The following is a 19,534-nucleotide window of genomic DNA, read 5'->3' as shown; positions in this document are numbered from 1 at the left end:
AATGCAGCTTAAAAAAAATTATTTAGTAGGTAGGTTCTCGGTATAGTAAGTAGGTAAATTACTCGTATTATTAAAAATTATAAAATAAAATCGTTCTTAATTTTACATCACGAAATATTACTATAAATAATAAACTATTTTTGGTAACAATTTTGTTTGTTTGTTTTTTTTTTGAGCATTTTAGATTACCGATTTAACTATTTAAGTATACTTATACAAAAAGGTAGTTATACGAAAAAATTATTTAGCTCTTGTAAATTAGGTATTTCAGCTCGTATTTCAGTTAAACGTAGGTATTAATGCATATTCTACTAAACTTTAGAGGACCATACTTAATAACCTAGCGAGCCAAAATTGATAATTTGACTATCAAAATGTTCAGAAAAAAGCTTTACCAGAATCCATTAAAAAATAAAGCGGCTCTCATTTGAAAAAATAAAGTCGATTTTATTATTGGTACAGTTTCGTGTTTAAAAATTTTGAAAATGTTATAAAAAATTGTCTGTTAAAAATAAAGAAACACGTATTTTTTTGTTTAAACAAAATTCCATATCATCGATCCATATTAATTGTTTAAAAAAACCGCGTACGACATAAGAGCCACTCTGTATATTTTTTGTGTAGTAAAAAATTATACAATAAATAATAATATGAAGTCGTTAATATGTAATGATACAATTATTTTGAAGTTAAAGTTGAAAGGGGGCCCACTAAGTGTATGGTGTCCCGTGGCCCAATTGGTCCTTAATCCGGGCTTGATTATGGTCATTCTTTTAAATTGCATTTGAAAGAACATGATATAGGATTAAAGATATTATGTCTTTTATAATACAAATCTACAGTTGTGTATTTACGGCAGTTAGGCGATGGGTTCCTCAGGAGCACGTCATCATGTTCCCACTCACCATCTTCGCGTGAACAGTAAACAATAATATTTTATGCTTACATAAATTACATATTTTACTTTATGTCAATATTCTACCGATGGACCTAATGATGAGATAATAATATGAGCTTTCTAAAAACAGCTGATATGAATTCGTTTTAAGCAATTGCCCACATTATATTTGGCGTCGATAATAAGTAGGTAGTATTAACTTTGTTGCTTTGAATAATATCAAATCAGTATAATAATTTTAACGATAACTACATCATATGGGCTAGAACAAAGTATACGAATACAAACTTCACCATTATTTTTAGTAGAATTCAAAGTTCAAAGATAGTCCGTGTCCAGATTATGTTTTCTTTTATTATTCCATCGTGCATGTAATTCTGATATAATATCATTGTATAAGAAAAACGATTCTGAGCGAAAATGGTCAGTCAAAAAAAAATTGTGACAATGGATTTTTAATATTTTTCATGTCTTTGAAACAATATATTAGGAGCCTTATATTAAATTTTCACGCTTTTTTACCGAACAAATAAAATTTTATTGACATTCATAGAAAAAAATAAAAAAATTGGAAACTGAAAATATTCCTAAACAGTTCAAAACAAATCAAAATATTTTGAAAATGTTATCGTGTATAGAAAATGCAAATATAAACAACCAGTGAAAATTTCATGTATATACGTTCGTTTTAGAGTTACACCAAAACCAAAATCGATTTTATCAAAAACAGATTTTGCGTAAAAAATCCAGTTTTTCCTTAATTTTTCTTTTGTTTTTTACGGCGCTTTTGAAAATTACTAACTATTTTTACTGTACTAAAAGGTGATGACAGACACAAAAATAAAAAAATAAATAATAAAACACACATTATTATTGTAAAATCAAATACATTTATCGTTCCACTCAGAATTTAAAACTTCCTGTACAATTTGACCATAAAATGGGTAACGAGAAGGTAATATTATAATTATTATAGGTAAGTATAGGTATGCAATATAAATTTAAAGTAGAAGTATACTGATATTTAAATTGTATTTTTCTTTCACATACTATATTTTGTAATTTTTTTAAGATGTAGTTTTTTTTTTAACACAACAGGATATTTTTTTGCATATTTTTTAAATTTTGAGTACATAAATGTGCATATTTTTTAATTTTTGAGTACAATAGGATGTGTATATTCTAAAATCAATGATATAAGTAATACTCAAGGCAATTTAGTAAATAATTAAAACTTTATTTTGATGAAATTAAAATAATATTTATAGAGAAATTGAATGATTTTTACACGATTATTTTACATATACAAACTATCATCAAAATCTGGTGGTCTCATATGATCTGGACGGGGTCTACTAAAGCTGCCAGGCATCATTGGATCTGGATTGATCGGGCGGGTTGGATCAAAACGTGCCAAAGGAGGAATCCTAAATATTGTTAACATTATTAGGAAATGGATTAACATTAAATATAAAATATTAGGAAACCATACCCTGGTCCATTATTTGGCCGTCTTCTCTGCATAAGTGGATCAAAGAGCATACCACCACCTCCTAAAGGATTCAAATCTGGCATGCCGTATGATGGATACTGACTTATTGGGCTGAACGACGGTTCAGGCTGATAACCAGGCGGATGACTAGAGAATTGTCCTATTGACCTGAATAAAATAAATGTAAGTCATTACTAGAGTATACAAAATTGAAAATATTAAATAAAAAGAACACATACACGTCATCCGCTTTTTTGGTCTGAGTGCCAACATTTGTCTTATCCTCATTTTCTTTTTGCATGGGTTTAATTAGGTCAGTTTCTAACAAATGAATCGTTTCATAGAACTTATCTTTATTATTTACCGAGTCACTGATCCATTTCACTGTAGAATTAACATTTCCAATCGCAGCGCTTGCCACATGTTTTGTTAATACATTCTAAGTAAAGTAGAATCATGATAGTCATAAATAATGTTTTAACATTTCTTATTAATTAATAATTATATAAAGATATTTAAACTTGTACTTACATACAGATTGAAAATAAAACTATCACAAGCTTTGACACCACTCAACACAAACAATTCCTCGCCACGCTTGTAATGCAACTTGTACATTTCCTTTTCAGTCCAATTTGTAGGTAAAATATCAGTCGGTTGCTCTATGTTAGCTTTGTCCTGAAAATATAAATAATATTAAAACGTAACAGGAAAAAAAAATGTTTATAAATAGGTTTGCTTCTCGGTTTACTTATATACAGTAGGATATATTATATTATATATTAATCATAAAAATATTCATAACTAGTTTACATAACAGGTGTAAACATTTTGAGGATGATAAATTCAAAATTAATTAGAATAGATAGAGCCAACATTTAATTAGTGCATTAAAAATAGCTGGGTAAATTATAATTTATTATGCATTGTGATCAAGTTCTCTAGGTAATGAACAAGGTTAAAATATAATGTTAAGCTCCCAATTCAATAACAAGTATGGTATACAATGTTAGAACATGTTGCGCTTAATATGCCAGACCAATTTGATTTTATTCACAGACACAAACACACATTACTTTTTACCCTCTTAGCTGCTATACAAATTTATTTAATTGCATAAGTACTGGCCAGGCTAATCTAGTCACAATTTGGTACCTCTAGATGAATTCAATTAGCAAGAGCGTCTGCAAAAATATAAACCAGTAGGGGGGACAAAGTCAAAAATCTCTGATAACACAGCACATACCTACTATTTTTTTTTTTGTTTTTATTACAAGTGATACAACAATTAATATTAACTAAAATAGCTGAGGGGCTATGCCACGCACCAGCACGCGGCCCATGTCATTTAATAGTTAGTACCTATTAAGTGTAGTTTATTTGAAACCGATTAAAAGAGTCTAAATCGTACAGATCTTAGAAAAAAGTTCTCCTCGTTGAACACAAAAACTCCTCTATTATAAAATGTCTAATGCTGGTCAAGATTTATAACATCACAATAAATTAAATCTAAAACTACCAGTGTTGGGTAAATTACTTTTGATAAGCAATAATACTACGGTGCTTGCTACATTATAAATATTTTTACTTAAATTAAATACAACATAACGTTATTTTTTCATTCACATTCAAATGTAAATAAATTGATTTCATTTTTCATTTTTCTTGAATAGCATAGCCTCTAGGTTTTGTCACACATTTTACATTCATAACTTATTTAATAACATGTTAGTGCATAGAAAATACTTTCATTAATTCAAATAAAATATAATGCTATTACTGCAGCGTTACTGCAAAAATAATTTTCTTACAGTAATTTCAAATTTGTAATTTGTAATTTGCATAAGTTGCTACCCAACACCGATAACTACCTACCTAGGTAATAAAATTTACAAGAATATTATTGTTTATAGTTAACTAAATAGTTACCTCATTATCAAGTCCAAGTACTTGGAAATTGTTTCTCAACAACAACCAATGCACTAATATTACCAAATTGTCCTCTGGTTTTATAATGTCTTTTTTAAAATACTCATATGTAAGGAACCAAAACTTAGAACTGTTTTCAGCCATGGTGTTCAAGGAATTCTGTATCGAAAAAATTTGACAAAATATTAATCCAACGAGTTGTACATAACGATCACTTATGAGTTATGACGTTTATAATAGTAATACACGAATTACAATTAATATTATTCTGTAATTCTGTGCCCTGTAGACTGAAACGTGGTCACAAATTGAAATACTGTACAGGAATACCAGGAATGAAGAACCTTTATTATCTACGAAAAATTGACACAAACAACACAGTATTGTTTATCAGCAATGGACACAAATTAATTTGTCATGGTAACAATAGATAAGACTTATGACGGACGCCGATGGACAATATGTATCAGTTCTTAGATCATATACTTGTATATACTAGTTTATGATCTAAGTATCAGTTATTATAATTTCTCACGTAGTCAAGACGTCACGTCTACAATTATTATTCACTTCACCAAAAACTTTTTACGAGTTGTTAACTATAATTGAATGGCATGCACTCATTTAACGAGAACTCTCATTTCGTGTATTCTGTGCTTCAGATACAATAGCGAACTGTGGGTCTCGTTACGACATGCCCTATAACATATTTTAATTTATAGTGATAATTTTAGTACTTAAGGTGAGCACTGAGCAGGGACAACAGAAGTACAGAATAAAAACGATCTTTACTATGTATCAAAAACTCAACACAAACATTTGTTTTCCAATCGTCCAGCGACTACAACTGTAAATCGTAATAATTGGCAATTACTTCACTAATCACAATTTATCGTCATTTGTCACGCACATCACAAAAAAAATGCGCACATTGAGAGTGTAAATAAAATGGTCGAGTGGAGACGGAAACAATCAGAAATACGTCTTGTCACTCTTATCACTTATCGCTTATCGTTATCAATCCACCGTGCTCTCTGCTTGATGATTTGTTTTTTTTTATTTCATTTCGATAATAATTTTTACAATATGATATTACCGCAATAATATTATTAAGTAATAATATCCTAATCCCTACCGACGGGACACGGCTATAATATTATGGATTATTTTTAGCAGTGTCCCTTCCTCACACACGCACACACACACACACACGTCATGTACTCATGTCTGTCGGTCTTATCGGTGAAGGATTTGCATTCCATAAAGTATAAGTATTGTATGTGAATACCCACACTGATTTCCATCTGATCTGTTTAGTTCAAGGCCGCTGAGAAAATGAAAACATTGAAAACAATCCGACGAAAAGAACTTGTTGGTGAATGGTAGTTTTAACTTTTAAGAATTTCACAATTTTCGGACTTACTTTTAAATTAACAAACACATATTTTTGGTGTAATTAAAATTTTATTTCCCGTTTTACACGTTACCGCTTACCGATAGTACGTGTTCATATAATTCGTACGATATTTTATGTAATACAATGTACGTCTGTTACTTCAGATAATAAACAACAAGCAATAATATCCAACCAGGTAAGAAATTTTATCTAAAATTTAAAAAAAAAAATGATTTTGTGTATCAAGCCAACTCTTAGAATTAGTATTTTATTAAATAAATAATAAATTTATTCAATGAATAGTTCAATTTATAGTTGATTGATTATGCAAATTTCAAACTATTTCTATAATTTGTAGTTAATTAATCGATATTACCTAATACATTGTTTTTATCAATTTTCTTCAATAAATTTAATAATATTATGTAATTTATAAATACCTAATTAACAATTTTGCTTTGTTTTCATACATTTATTTTATGACCAAGTGCCTACCTAGGCGGCAATGGATATTATTTATTATTATATGAGTTTTTATTGATTACCTACCTATTAGGTACCCATATCTATTTTTTCATAGTTAGGTAAATTATAGAGAGAAAAAAGTGTACCTAATAAGTACCTATTTGTTATTAAATTTTTATTTGTAGGTACCTACTTATTATCAATAATTTTATAAAATATACTAAACAATTTATTAGGTATTTAAATCAAATTATTTAGTTTTGGCTTGTACCTACATATTTTGCTTTTACCTCTAATTTAATATAGACTAGACAGGGCAATTAACCATGTATGCTTACTCGCAAATACATTTTAATTTCAGTTTTTGGAAATTAAAAGTATACTTTCTGAAGAAATTTTACTGGATGCTTCCTTCATTCAAGCGACCAGGTCTTGTAGTATTTCTGTTTCAACATTATTCGTTCATTGGATAAATAATATAGGTATTACAGTGTAAATATTTTCTACTTCCAATTGAAGTATACACATAGGCCATATTTTTAAATACTTAGATATGTAATTAGATATTATTCTTAGTTCACACAGTTCAACAACTAAGAAACTACTTGTCCAAATTTAGATTTAGATGGATAAAAATTTGAATAAATTAATATCAATGAATAGATAAGAGCATTCTCGGTGAATTAATCAAGGATATATTTTTATCTTCGAGTTTTGGGGACATTTCCTCCACAGATCATGATCATTATCTACTTGAGTTTTGAACATTTTCGTGTACATAATAATTAAAATAGGACCTAATAATATATAACTGTAATAGTATAAAAAAAATGATGTACAGTTATTACTTTATTGGGTAGACCTACCTACCAGAGGCACTGAAAGGTTAGTTCTGCCTGGCAAATATCATAGGTAAATTAATTTCTTTTAAATGAAGATTGTAATATAAACCTTTACCTCAGACCATTTAATTATTTTTTGTCTTGAGAAAAATTAATTTAAATAATTAAATATTTCTCAACACATATTGTTTCACAATATGTGATATACTGTTATATTGATATATTTTTATTTTATCCTCAATTTTATCCATAATAAATTAAATCCTCGATTAAAACTTAATAATAGTGTAGATACCTACCACCTGTTACAAGAAATAACTAATTATACAGGTATATCTCGGGTGTATGTGATGTGGTCGTCTTTACACACATTCACTCATTAGTAACTTACTTGTCTCTGTGTAAAATGTTACTTATAGACAAAAAGTGTAGTGGGGCAGCATGAACTTTTTTTACTACCAAGCGACTATTTAAATAAAGTACCCACCCACCAATTGTTCTCATGTTAATGTGGATGGCCAACCATTACACCACCAAATCCAATTCATAGAAGTAGATACATTTGTTCTTAAATTATCAACGAGTCTATCATTTCTGATACCAACTCCCACTTTTACATTAAGCAGTCATTTAATAAAATAGCTTTTCATGCCGCCACTGAATAGATACTATTATAGTATTATCTGACTACTGTTTATTACTATAAGTTGTAGTACCTATTGAAATTACACTATTATCATTGATAATTATTACAAACATGACATATTTTTTTATCAGTGGTATTACTTATTAAGCATTTATTATAATATATGTATTATTTGGAAAGATCATGGTTGTATTATCAGTGTAAATGGGTTAAGATTGTCAATAATCAATTGCTGAATTTATATAGTACCTACACTTACAACCTTATGTAAAATATACGGTAGCATAAAAAAAAATGGTGGTTCAATTTCAAACAAGGCCCATCCGCCTAGCCACATCATTCAAAAACTGGGGGAAAGACACAAAGCCTAGTGTTAATACCATCCTATTTTAGTAATATAGTATTAATTACCCTGGCTAAATATATTTACATAAATCCCAAGATTTTTGGTAGTTCAAATACACTACCTGGATTACATATCTGTGCCACTGAAAATATACACGGGGAACGTTGTTCTACGTTTGGTGAATGATCCTATATATATATTAAGATGTATAACTCGTATAAGCTGATATTTTACTGATTAGAAGTTACTTTTGAATTGCGTACTAAATCCTCTTAATCTAATGGATCATAAAGATTATAATTATTTACCTATAAATGTAAACTAATAAATAATGCTAATAAAAAATGAAATGGTATGATAGTTAAATATTATTATTTGGTACATTGTAGTGTAAAGAGTGTTATGTAGGCGTCTGGACAGTTAGAAGTTGATCTTTGTTATACGTGTTTCAAATAACTTTGGTGCTTCTGAGTTTGGGTCTATACAAAGTGTAACAGAATGTCATGACAAATTAAATAATTTTTGTTCTTATAAATATTTAAAATTTTTTTATACACAATTTATTGATGTATTTGTTACAAGTACAATATAAATTTGTATATTTTTATTTTTTAATAGGTGCCTACTGAAAATAAAAATGTATTTAATTACATTTATTTAGAAAAATGTTGATGGTAAGGACATTTGTTTAAGTGAAGTAGTTTATTTTTTAAAATATCATAATTTTTTTAGAATATATTAATTCAAAACATAATAACTTTTTTAAATATTCCTTTTGTGAATTTTCAGACAAGTAATCTAAAATTATTTATTATTTATTTAATTTTCATAATTTTAGTCATGCTTTGAACTCTAGTATCAATTTTTATTTTTCATTTGTCAGAAAGTCTTTCTCTTACACCATATACCTATATTACCTATATTGAAACAATACAAATTTATTTATATTAGAAAATTATCAATAACATTAAAAGTTACTTGCATACAATAATATATTATAGTATGCATATTACTTTATATATTACTTTTCTGTTATCTTGACTACTGCCCTATACCAAACATACATACCATTCCAATTGTTTAGATTGCTATTCTGTTTAAACTTAATTTTGTGTCATTGTGACTGTGCTAGTGTGTCAGTTGTTTTGTTTGGATGGTCATTTAGTGCAAGTGTGCCATTAAGTGATATTATTATAATAACTTAATTGGGTTACACAAATAATTGTAAATGTTATTTTACCATATTTTGGTATGATTTATACTTATTCTATTTATATATTATAGAACTTTTACTATTTATAACTAATTAACAATTATTGTTAAACAATATTCCAAGATTAATAGCTAACTTTTCTCTTGTAGAATAGAAACAAGTTTTTATTTATAAAAGTGTTATTTTAGAGTGTGCTGTTGAGTGTTGGTAATACATTATACAATGTCAGCTATTTTCCATAACGACCTTCATTCAGTTTTAATCTAATTCTTGGAATAAGCTCTATGTGTATTTTCTGCCAAAATATTAAAATATATTATTTTTAATTTGAATAAATATATTTTATTGCTGTATTAGGTACATATTTATTATTATTATAGAAGATAATATAATGTAAACAAATAATAATTATAATTATTTTAATAAAATGAACATTTGTATTACATATTATTATTAAATGTGCCTTATAGGTATTTAATTTATATTAAAAATATTAGGTAGTATATACCCGATGTATTAAAGTTAAATTGTGTGTAGTTGTTACCCATATAATAATTGTTGTATTTAGACTTAAATAATTATGTCTTAGTTCAAGGAGGATGGTAGAAAAATAATTTAAAAAATAATTTTCTAGTCTTATACGGTATACAGTCACAAAATAAACAAATATTAAGTAATTTTAATATTTAACTATAACATATATTACCATTTTTAAAACCATTCTTATTAGTACAAATTATTTGTTTGAATTTAAATTACATCATCACGAGTAATAAAAAATACTTGTAGGTGTTAATGTTATGAAGATTATTGTCCAAAAAGACGAACGTCACCATTTAAAATAAACTATTCATGAACAGAGTTATTTTTAGGTGTAAATCTGTAAATGGCAGGTCAAAAATATAACAGTTCCTACTTATGAACTCTATGACAACTAAAAACTAATTTTATCATTTATCACAAATTAAAAATACTATTTTTATAAAACCACCTGTTGATTTGTTTGCCGTAAGGTGTTTTTTTAATTTTTGGCACTTATCATTAGTATTTTTTTCCATTTTTGTTTCATCATACAATAAAAATATAAATATTGTATACATATAAAGAAGTAATTAAAATTATTATTTTACATTATTTTCTATAATCATTTATATATTCATATACTTATACAAAATATGTTTAATTTTATGAATTAGTATGATTGAAATGGTCACGGCCAGTACTGTTGAGGAGATAAAACAACTACACCATGATAATTGATTTTTATATAAAAAATATTTGAAGATAACATATTTGTTATTACTTTATTCAACTAATAGTGTCATTTTTAAACTAAATTAATACCATTTTATTATTTTCAGCAGACAAAAAAAAATAATCGAAATGCTGTTGAATAGTTATCTATAATGTCTGAACATAGGAAACATTCTAGGATCTCGGTGATGCAAATGTTTCATGAGCTCAAACAGCAATTTCCTACAGTTCCAGATCAAGTAGTTTCTGATTGTATACTCAAGGTGAGAAAACTGATCAATAGTAATCACATTATTATATTTACTTAAAATTAACAGTTATTATTTTTCTTTATTCCAGCATTCGACTAATCGAGAAGCTTGTGTATCAAATCTAAAAAGTGTTCAGAAAAATTACGTTCAACAAACTTATCCATCTGATATTGTAGATAAAATGGCGAACAGACCCAAAACTCTTGAAATGTCACCAAACAATCTTTCCTTGCCTAAATTACAATTTTCAAATAGACCACAACAGTTTGATGACTCAAAGGATTTAATAAATACAAATAGAAGTGATATAGATGACACACACATTTTAGACATAGATTTTAATATAAATAGATGTCAATGTTCATCAATTTCTGCACCATCAACTCCTTCACAGCAACATCAAGGAGAGCATAGACACAAATCTTGTCTTTCATTAGATTCTGTGCCTTTTGTTGATACACAGTGTCGACCATTCACTTCTGTAAGTCTCACCTTGAGAACACCTACTAAAGATCCTCTACCTCCGTTAGATTTATCAGCTGGTGGAGGTTCTGAACTCACTTATACAGCTTGTTCATTTGATCCAACTACTGATCCTAAAAACTGTTATCAATCAAGACTTCATATAAGTATTGACCCTGAAGGTGAAACAACTGTAACTACTTCTCGTGTTATGGTATCCCCTACAAATATTAAATCTATTAATCGGATGACTGATATTCAAATTCCTGGATCAGTTCAAATTGATAATATTTTACCGAAAACTAAAAGTTAGTATTTAATAATATTATACCTATATATTATATTGTAATTTTTACTTGATTTAAAATTGTCTGCATGTTTATTAAATTAATAATTTTTAAAAGGATGTGTGCATAAAGTTATAAATTTGTGAACTTTATTTTAGTGGTAATTAATGCTCAATTAGAACGAAAGCAGAAGTTGGCTTTAGAATTATCAGCAGAAAAACAAAGACTAGAAATTATGAAAAAAAATGTGGCATTGATGGAAGAAGATATTTCTAAAAGGCGTTCGTATTCCAGAAAGGTATGTAGAGTAAACTTGATTTTATGTTATTATTATTATTTTTGTTTTTTTTTTAATATATATGTATTATGTGTATGTAGATTGAACGTTTAAGAAATGATGTTGAATTATTACGATTAGAATGCAACAAATTAACTGTTCAAGTAGATACAGTTACAGAGAATCGAGGTAGGTTGAATTATGTAATTATTGATTTTTTGATTGATAACTTAGTAGTCAGTGACGTCAGTGAGTTATCAAAGAAGTTCAAATGAAGGTTCAATTTTATGTTCATCAAAAATCTCGTTAAAATAATATTAGGTAAAGAAAAAACATGACTGTATCTTTGCAACAACAAGATTAATCCAAAAATTGGATAATCCATGTAGGAAATCTAAGTATAATATAACGCAATTGAAGTTGGAGCTGTCTGGTTTCTTATTTTCTGGCCAAAAACCAGATAGTTTCAAGAGAATATTATAATGAATAAAATTGATGAAATACTAAGTTCTGTAAGTTAAGAATATAAGCAAGATAGCTCAAAAAATTAAACTTGTTTTTTGCACTGACCCCTTCCAATGTTGTGCTCTTTTAAAAATTAAATAGATCACTTGTAACAAAGCAAAAATGCACTAAAAATTTTTAAAAAAGAGGTTGCCACAAAAGACTGAACACTTTTAGTTAGGTCAAGTCGATGGCATGAAATTCCTTATCCATATTATATTGCCAATTAGTCATTACAAGATTTGATCCATCCAAGTTGATATTATGATACAGTATAAAAAGAAATATCAACCTATCAAATATTCTAAATGCGTAGAACTTAGGTAATATATTAGTTAAAAAAACACCATTATTATTAAAAAAAAGAAACTCTAAAAATTCAATTTAAAAGCAAAAATGTTATTTAAATGAAACAAATTTATAGCAGATCTAGCTAATATTGGACCAATATAAAAACTAATATTTACAACATCCAACGACCAAAGTTTTCATTAATTAGGAAACTGAATATTATGCACAGTATTATAATTTTTGTCATACTTTATTATTATTTTATGATGTAATTTATTTAAAATAAATTTATATTTAAAAATTAAGAAAAGTTGGTTAAAGAAGATACTATTGTCTTATTATCTAAAAATATGTACTTGAACTGTCTTGAAAATACAATTAATGTTTATTTTATTATTATAGTTCCATCGGAAGAAACAAATAAACAATTTTATAATAAAATTTATACTGGACAAAAGGTGTCTTTTGGGAAAATGCGCAAAGAATATCAAGGTTAGAAAAATTAACTACAATCATTTAATGAATTACTTATGAATTTGAATTATGAAATTAATTGCTAAAATGTATATTTTGTAGAACATTCAGAAACCCAAAACTGGGTTTGTCCTATGTGCACATTCCAAAATCATCCAATATTGCCAAGATGTGAACAGTGTGATATGGCTCGTTTCGATCTAGGTACTACATCATCAGTTGTGAACAACAATATTCCCATGTGCACCAAATTAACCGCCAATTTAACAAGACAATGCTTAACATGAGTGAAACTTTTTGCAGTGTGTGATGGTGAGAAATTTAACATTACTAACTGTTTTAATTGTAGTTGAACATATATTATGTGGAATACAAAAGTGGATAAGAAGTCTTATAAAATATAAGTTATAACTGTTTTAAGAATTTTAAATATTGCAACACTAAAACAATTTGTTTAATTTTTCCATAAGAAATTTAATACCTTGTGAACAACATTTTATTTTTTAACAATTCATATGAATTTTCGTTTTTTTTTTACTTACGTTGAAATTAGTTATTTGAGATGTACTTTTTCAACATATTTTCTTATAGAAGCTTATAAAGTTTGATTGTCAATCCGTCATCGGTATCGCCATGTTTGGTATCATGAATGATGTCGTGTTAGCGTTACGCTAACATTATCACTATTTTGGTCCTGTGAATTACTTAATGAACTTAAAATAGTGAAAAAAGATAAAAATGTTTAACTAGTTGTATCCTTCAAAATTGCCATTAAAATTACTGTACAAAAAATAAAAACAAATAATTTTTACAAAAAAAAAAATAAATATATATTATTAAAAGCGGGGAAAGGGGAAACGTTCAGCTGTACATCAGATGTCTAAAGAGTCACTGTAACGGATAGTGTTACATTTGAATTAAATGATATAAATTCATTGTAGACTAATAACGATTCTGTGTCGAAGACTTTCTGTTATCCTATAATATTACTAAGTGTATTTGATGATATTATTGTGATAAAAGTAATTAATTTTATTATTATGCATTTCTTACTGTTAGTGCAACAGTAGGTTAACTTCATTTTTGCCTAAAACTTAACAATTGAAAATGTCATTGTGTGTACAAAATATATTAATAATTTTACTCTAAAAGTTTAATATATCCACGAATAATACTTTTAAATTACAACAGAGTAACTAAAATCGTAATTCTTTGTTTTAATATGTAATTTCGACCGAATTTAAACGTAAAATAATTAAGTTTTTACTGTAAAAATTAACTGTTTATATATTTTTTAGATTTTTTGGTTACAGTATAAACTATTTATGAAAATCATCGTTTTAGATTTTTAATCCTTAGTTATATAAATTTAACATTTTATAATTTTATGACTAAACTACAATAAATACAAAATATTTTAATATTTTGTCAAAATTTGACATTAAATTCTTATAAAAAAAAGTTGTGCCTATGGATCTTTAATATTTATCAACAGCCATTATAACAACTTATAAGGAACCTTGTATTACATTTTAAAGTTTTTTGACCCAACAAATACAATTTTATTGACATTTATATAATAAAAAAATTTAAAAATTTAAAATGTCTATACATAACTCAAAATAAGTCAAAATTTTACCATGTTTATAAAATTATAAAATAAACATTCGATGGAAATGTTTAGTACCTATGGTTATTAGTTTTTGAACAATGACAAAATATGAAAATTGTTGTATGAGAATTTGTTAATTTATGAGAGAATATCAAATGTCTAGCTTCAAAAGCTTGTAAAAAAATTAATTCGACTCCGTAAACTTTTATTTTTGTTGAATGTAAGAAAACATAAGCGGAATCTTACATTGAATTTTCAAAGCTTAAATTTCATAGATAATAATGTGATGTATAAATTAATTGAAAAATATTGTTAATTTAGGTATAATTATTTTTAGTTTATTTTAAGTTCTGCCTCACAACACAGACCACAGCTATAGGCTTTAATGAGTAGACAAACTTTGCATATTGAAGGTAATTTCAATTGTATCAAACATTTCATTGTTGGTTTATTATTATTATGTTAGCGCAACTCTAGTACCGATACTGATGATGGATTTGAAGTGACAGTCTGTTAAAAATATTTTTAAAAACAGTATTACAATGTTGTTTATTCTTTTATGTTTAGTGGAGTTGTGTACATATTTTTACAAATATAATTTTATATTTTATACTAAATTGTTATGTTGGTTCAATTTCTTATTCGAGGAAATGTTTATTTTATTTTGTAGGAAAACCACAGCCATATCCTGGAAATATTCATGTAAGAGTTACTCATCGATTAAATCATCAGAGTGAGTTACGGACATCATTATCGAGCAACATTCTAGATTTTACAGTGATTTTGTGTCACTCAGATGCTATCACTGAACAAAATCTTTTAAGTTGTTATAATATTTTAATTTAAAATGCTTATATGAAAAATATTTGGTTTATGTACAGGGAAAACTACAAGTTTGTATTGAAGTATTGATTTCGGATGGTTGTTGAACTCAATCAACTCAATCAACGGTGGTCTTTGGTTAATTATTTGGACGAAATTAAATTTAACCTAAATGCCTTAATGTGATACGTTAAAGTATAGAGCTAATTTTTTTTATTTTGCATTATATTTTACATTACATGTACCTAGTACGGAGTATATGGGTATTTATGAATGATTTGATAATTGCTCATTATTATACTGTTAATTAAATTGTCAATCCTCTAGATATACCCTGTATAATATGTTAAAAAAAAATTTTGTTAACTATCAAATTAAATACTTTTTATACGAGTTGAAATTTAAATAATGTTATGTAATCGAGTGATAAAGTTACACAGTTTTTATAAGTATAAGATTTACCAAAACATGTTTATTAGATCAATAAACATTATTTGTTTGTATAAAATTGTAAAGTTCAATGTATCAAAAAGCAATATTTTTTATATGCTAAATATAAAGACTTGTTTAATTAAAATATCTTATAAGTTTAAGTATTGCATTACAAATATTGTTATACATACGTCATACACTATAACAATTAAACATTTATATTTTTTTCACATACGATAATGGGCATTTAGAAGACACTTATATACAACTGTTTAACTTTGACCAATGCATTATTATAATTTTTTTTTTTGTACACAAAAGACTTGGAACATGGGTTGATGCAATAAATTGTTGAATTAGTTTTTAATATAACTAAGTTGTACTAAGTTATTAATCAATATATATAATAAAAAAACTTATGTTTTATATATATATATTCATATAATTAAATGATTGTTGTATTAAATTTAAATAGCAGTTCCTCTTTCCAAATTTTGTTTGATTTGTGTAGTATGCTCTCCATAGTACCGTTCCAATTTTGCATTGAATTTCATGTTTCTCTCATTAATATAATCAATATCTGCTTCGTCATTATGCGTTCTCCTCCTACTGAATTTGTTACGTTTTGCAATCCTGAAAAAATAAAACAAATATTTTCACTTAAAATTATTACTATTATTTTTAATTTACAATATTAGTTATACACTTACTGCTTTTCCAAATCATCAACCATATTGTCAATTCCTTCTTTTGAATCTTTGACTTTATCGTGCAAATAAGTGTTCGCCTCCGCATAGAATGCATTGCCCAGTCTATCTCTTTGTCTTTGATAGGCGCCCATGTCTACTTTCATGTTGGATATCATTCTGTTGTATTGGCGGGCAGTAGCTTCTTCGTAATCCGAGAACCCGGGATCAGGATTTTGACGTTTTTTCTTTCTGTCAATGGCATCTGCTTCCATTGCGGTCATGTTTAAAAGTTTTAAACGGTTGTAATCTTGTCCCTTAAATCATTAACAACAATTAAACATATTAAAAGAGCTCACAACACAAAAAATAAATGTTTTTTTTCAAATAATTATTTAAGGAGATAGATATAATTGCCTACCTCATTAGTGTGTCAAATTTGCTCACTTTACACAATAATTTACATGTCTTAAAATTGTATTTTTGATGCTTGATTTACGTATAAATGTGGGACTTTTGTGCTAAAGACGAATTATCAAAATTGCAGTATAACATTTAGTTTTTTTTTTATATTAAAAATACTAAGAGAGATTAGGGCCAGTTGTGCCATGTACCGTGATAAGTGGCAGCTCCTGTTACAAGGCGTACATAATACAAATTTTTTATTATATAAGGTTTTATATATTTCAAAAACAACTAAATACTTTAGACAAATTCTGGTCCCACCAAAGTTTTTAATGCATAAAACCTAACTTAAGTACAAAAGAAATTAAAAAAATTACTTAGTAGAATATACATAATAAAGTAAATTATTGTGTGAAGCAAGCAATTTTTAGATGTATAAGTAGGCAATGACAGCATATCCGGGCCAATGACGTAACGCGTATTTTTTAAACTCCTAATTAAGTCATAACTTATTAAATAATGCAAGTAGAAATGTTAAACCTATACCATTTTTTTTTGTAGAATTGAACATTCCTTCAAATTAAAAAAAAACTTGTTTTTTGTTTTATACTCCTTTAACAATACAATTATTGAACTATTCAATAAATAATTTCATACTTTTTCTTTAGCCTCTTGTCTCAGTTTATCGTCATTTAAAAGCCATTCTGCTTTCCTCTGTCTTGCTTCCCAGTTTGACGGCAACTTCATTTGTTTGTCTTCTTCAACAACTTCTTGATGGTTGTTCACTCTGGCTTCATTCTGGGTAAGATATAATAAGAATTAATACCTACTAAATTTAATTGTTTAATAATATTAAATGAATGAGCTAAAATATTAGCCATGGGATAATCTATACAAGTAAAATTAATATAATAAATAAAATACATTGTACGTATTGTGTATTTCAACAAAAATAATATTTTTGAGGGAGACATATAAATTTGTCTAAATATTGTTTCAAAACAATTTAAAGGTCAATTAAATGTACAACATTTTTTTGTTTATTTAGAAATTCTAATACAAAGTCAAATATTATTCTCTATCTTTTTTGTAATGGGTTTAAGTTTAATCTCTAAGATTACTTAAAAACATAGAAAAAATGATTCTGCGTAAATGCGTTTTAGCATTGCGTGTAGGTCAGAGAGAGAAAACAAATAGTGCGCTGACATCCTCTTAATGGAGCAATGGTCAATTTTATTTAATAGATATAAACGACAGTTGTATTTTTACACGATAAATGAAATATTAAATAATTCATAAGATAGTTATAAGACAAATAGAATAAGTGAAATTGATAACAATATTATAATTGAAAGCAGTGGCTCAGAATTTCTTAACGATCCCACCCACCAATTCAGAACACTCAAGGAACACCAATTTTAGTAACGACCATAAGAGAATGAGATTAGTAAATTATAATATAATTGGTACATTAGGTATTAAGTAAACCGTTTGATTTAACCGGCCACCAGATACCTACCCAGTGCCCCCCCCCCCCCATAATTATATGTGGTGCAATTGCACCAGGTAATCGTAAATACCGTAATACTGCGAGAATGCATTGTTCATTATTCACAAGAAAATTGGAACGAATAGTGGGAATATAGAATGTGTCGATAGATCTGGTATGGACCATCGGAACTCGAATATAATATTATATTATATGGATCGGAACTCGTATCTTATTGAATTATACAAGTAATCAAGAGAAATAATATTTACTCTTTTGATGTGGAGGTCTCTGAGTTTCTTCAAACGATCCGCTTGTTTGGCTTCGACAGCTTGGCTCATGGCTGAATGAGTAAGATATCACGCTCGGGGTACAGCGTCTGTTACGGAATAAGCAATAATATTATATCATTGACCATAGGAATCTATTATGGTGCGACAATATTACTACGCTTACTCAAAGGCACGTTCTCGTTTACAGTATTTTGGAATCGATAAGGTGAATATTATAAAATATGTTGTCGATGCGTCGTAGAGTGATCAGTGATTGCTCGTTGTTTATTGTTTATTCCGCGATAGGCACAACACGTCTGTGGATAACCTACTTAAAAAAATATATAAATAATGAATTATTAGCTAGAGATATCATAATATTATCATTATGTTGATGTTTATAATAACTGTTTTACGTAATAATAATATTGTTTTGTGCGGAGAGCGTCGAGCGGACTGTTATCTTTTCGTTTCGTGACATGTCGAATGGAAAGGCCATTTGTGCTTATCGTACGGGAACGAAATATTTTGAGGTTATATAACACAAATATATATATATATATATATATATATATGTATTTAATTATCAAGAATTATAACTATTTAGTTATAATTCTTCTATAATTGTCCATGGTAATTATTGTGTGTATTCATCACAGAATAAATATCAAGTATACTTTATATATCTGTGGTATTCATCGAAATGTTATTCTTTATCTCGATGTATGTGTTATAGTTTATGATAAGACCTCTGCCAGAATGAGAGGTAGTGATAAAGTACAGTCTTTC

The 19,534-nt window shown here is 27.3% G+C and overlaps 3 protein-coding genes across 8 annotated transcripts; 1 reads left to right on the top strand and 2 right to left on the bottom strand.

Moving 5' to 3' along the window:
* Positions 1 to 2,114: 2,114 nt before the first annotated feature.
* LOC132946298 (proteasome inhibitor PI31 subunit) lies at positions 2,115 to 5,299 on the bottom strand. Of its 2 annotated transcripts, none has more exons than XM_061016214.1 (6): positions 5,137 to 5,299; positions 4,320 to 4,478; positions 2,922 to 3,068; positions 2,630 to 2,829; positions 2,391 to 2,558; positions 2,115 to 2,325 (listed from the first exon to the last, which is right to left on the bottom strand). In XM_061016214.1, exons 2-6 carry the CDS (start codon positions 4,461 to 4,463, stop codon positions 2,196 to 2,198), a joined length of 789 nt encoding a protein of 262 aa, XP_060872197.1. In that variant the 5' UTR covers positions 4,464 to 4,478; positions 5,137 to 5,299; the 3' UTR covers positions 2,115 to 2,195. The 2 variants fall into 2 exon arrangements, with proteins under 2 accessions (XP_060872197.1, XP_060872198.1); XM_061016215.1 differs by lacking the exon at positions 5,137 to 5,299 and adding an exon at positions 4,575 to 5,086.
* A 121-nt stretch (positions 5,300 to 5,420) lies between these two features.
* LOC132946297 (uncharacterized) lies at positions 5,421 to 16,321 on the top strand. 3 transcript variants are annotated; one of them, XM_061016213.1, is made up of 9 exons: positions 5,421 to 5,911; positions 10,592 to 10,744; positions 10,821 to 11,502; positions 11,640 to 11,779; positions 11,860 to 11,947; positions 12,956 to 13,045; positions 13,130 to 13,231; positions 15,310 to 15,372; positions 15,521 to 16,321. In XM_061016213.1, the coding sequence occupies exons 2-9, from the start codon at positions 10,634 to 10,636 to the stop codon at positions 15,541 to 15,543; spliced, it is 1,299 nt and encodes a 432-aa protein (XP_060872196.1). In that variant the 5' UTR covers positions 5,421 to 5,911; positions 10,592 to 10,633; the 3' UTR covers positions 15,544 to 16,321. The 3 variants fall into 3 exon arrangements, 2 of the variants coding, with proteins under 2 accessions (XP_060872196.1, XP_060872195.1); XM_061016212.1 differs by having other exon boundaries at positions 5,423 to 5,911; positions 10,589 to 10,744; XR_009664694.1 differs by having other exon boundaries at positions 5,435 to 5,911; positions 10,589 to 10,744; positions 13,130 to 13,339.
* LOC132946299 (pre-mRNA-splicing factor Syf2) lies at positions 16,310 to 19,269 on the bottom strand. Of its 3 annotated transcripts, none has more exons than XM_061016218.1 (6): positions 19,162 to 19,269; positions 18,930 to 19,073; positions 18,746 to 18,852; positions 17,642 to 17,782; positions 16,604 to 16,896; positions 16,310 to 16,526 (listed from the first exon to the last, which is right to left on the bottom strand). In XM_061016218.1, the coding sequence occupies exons 3-6, from the start codon at positions 18,812 to 18,814 to the stop codon at positions 16,361 to 16,363; spliced, it is 669 nt and encodes a 222-aa protein (XP_060872201.1). In that variant the 5' UTR covers positions 18,815 to 18,852; positions 18,930 to 19,073; positions 19,162 to 19,269; the 3' UTR covers positions 16,310 to 16,360. The 3 variants fall into 3 exon arrangements, with proteins under 3 accessions (XP_060872201.1, XP_060872200.1, XP_060872199.1); XM_061016217.1 differs by having other exon boundaries at positions 18,930 to 19,076; positions 19,162 to 19,253; XM_061016216.1 differs by having other exon boundaries at positions 18,930 to 19,205.
* Between the last annotated feature and the right edge of the window lie 265 nt (positions 19,270 to 19,534).

Source organism: Metopolophium dirhodum, chromosome 6 (genome assembly GCF_019925205.1).
Source record: "Metopolophium dirhodum isolate CAU chromosome 6, ASM1992520v1, whole genome shotgun sequence".
NCBI lineage: Eukaryota > Metazoa > Arthropoda > Insecta > Hemiptera > Aphididae > Metopolophium > Metopolophium dirhodum.
The sequence above is the reverse complement of the archived record's forward strand: the minus strand, read 5'-3'. Positions and strand labels throughout refer to the sequence as shown.

Coding starts and splice junctions, on each gene's coding strand:
- LOC132946298 (XM_061016214.1), bottom strand. CDS start 4,463: ATGGCTGAAAACAGTTCTAAGTTTTGGTTCCTTACATATGAGTATTTT. Junction 3,069..4,319: donor TACTTGGACTTGATAATGAG/GTAACTATTTAG, acceptor TTATATTTTCAG/GACAAAGCTAACATAGAGCA. Junction 2,559..2,629: donor ACCAAAAAAGCGGATGACGT/GTATGTGTTCTT, acceptor TATTTTATTCAG/GTCAATAGGACAATTCTCTA.
- LOC132946297 (XM_061016213.1), top strand. CDS start 10,634: ATGTCTGAACATAGGAAACATTCTAGGATCTCGGTGATGCAAATGTTT. Junction 11,780..11,859: donor GGCGTTCGTATTCCAGAAAG/GTATGTAGAGTA, acceptor ATGTGTATGTAG/ATTGAACGTTTAAGAAATGA. Junction 11,948..12,955: donor TACAGTTACAGAGAATCGAG/GTAGGTTGAATT, acceptor TTATTATTATAG/TTCCATCGGAAGAAACAAAT.
- LOC132946299 (XM_061016218.1), bottom strand. CDS start 18,814: ATGAGCCAAGCTGTCGAAGCCAAACAAGCGGATCGTTTGAAGAAACTC. Junction 16,897..17,641: donor GACAAGAGGCTAAAGAAAAA/GTATGAAATTAT, acceptor TAATGATTTAAG/GGACAAGATTACAACCGTTT. Junction 16,527..16,603: donor GTTGATGATTTGGAAAAGCA/GTAAGTGTATAA, acceptor TTATTTTTTCAG/GATTGCAAAACGTAACAAAT.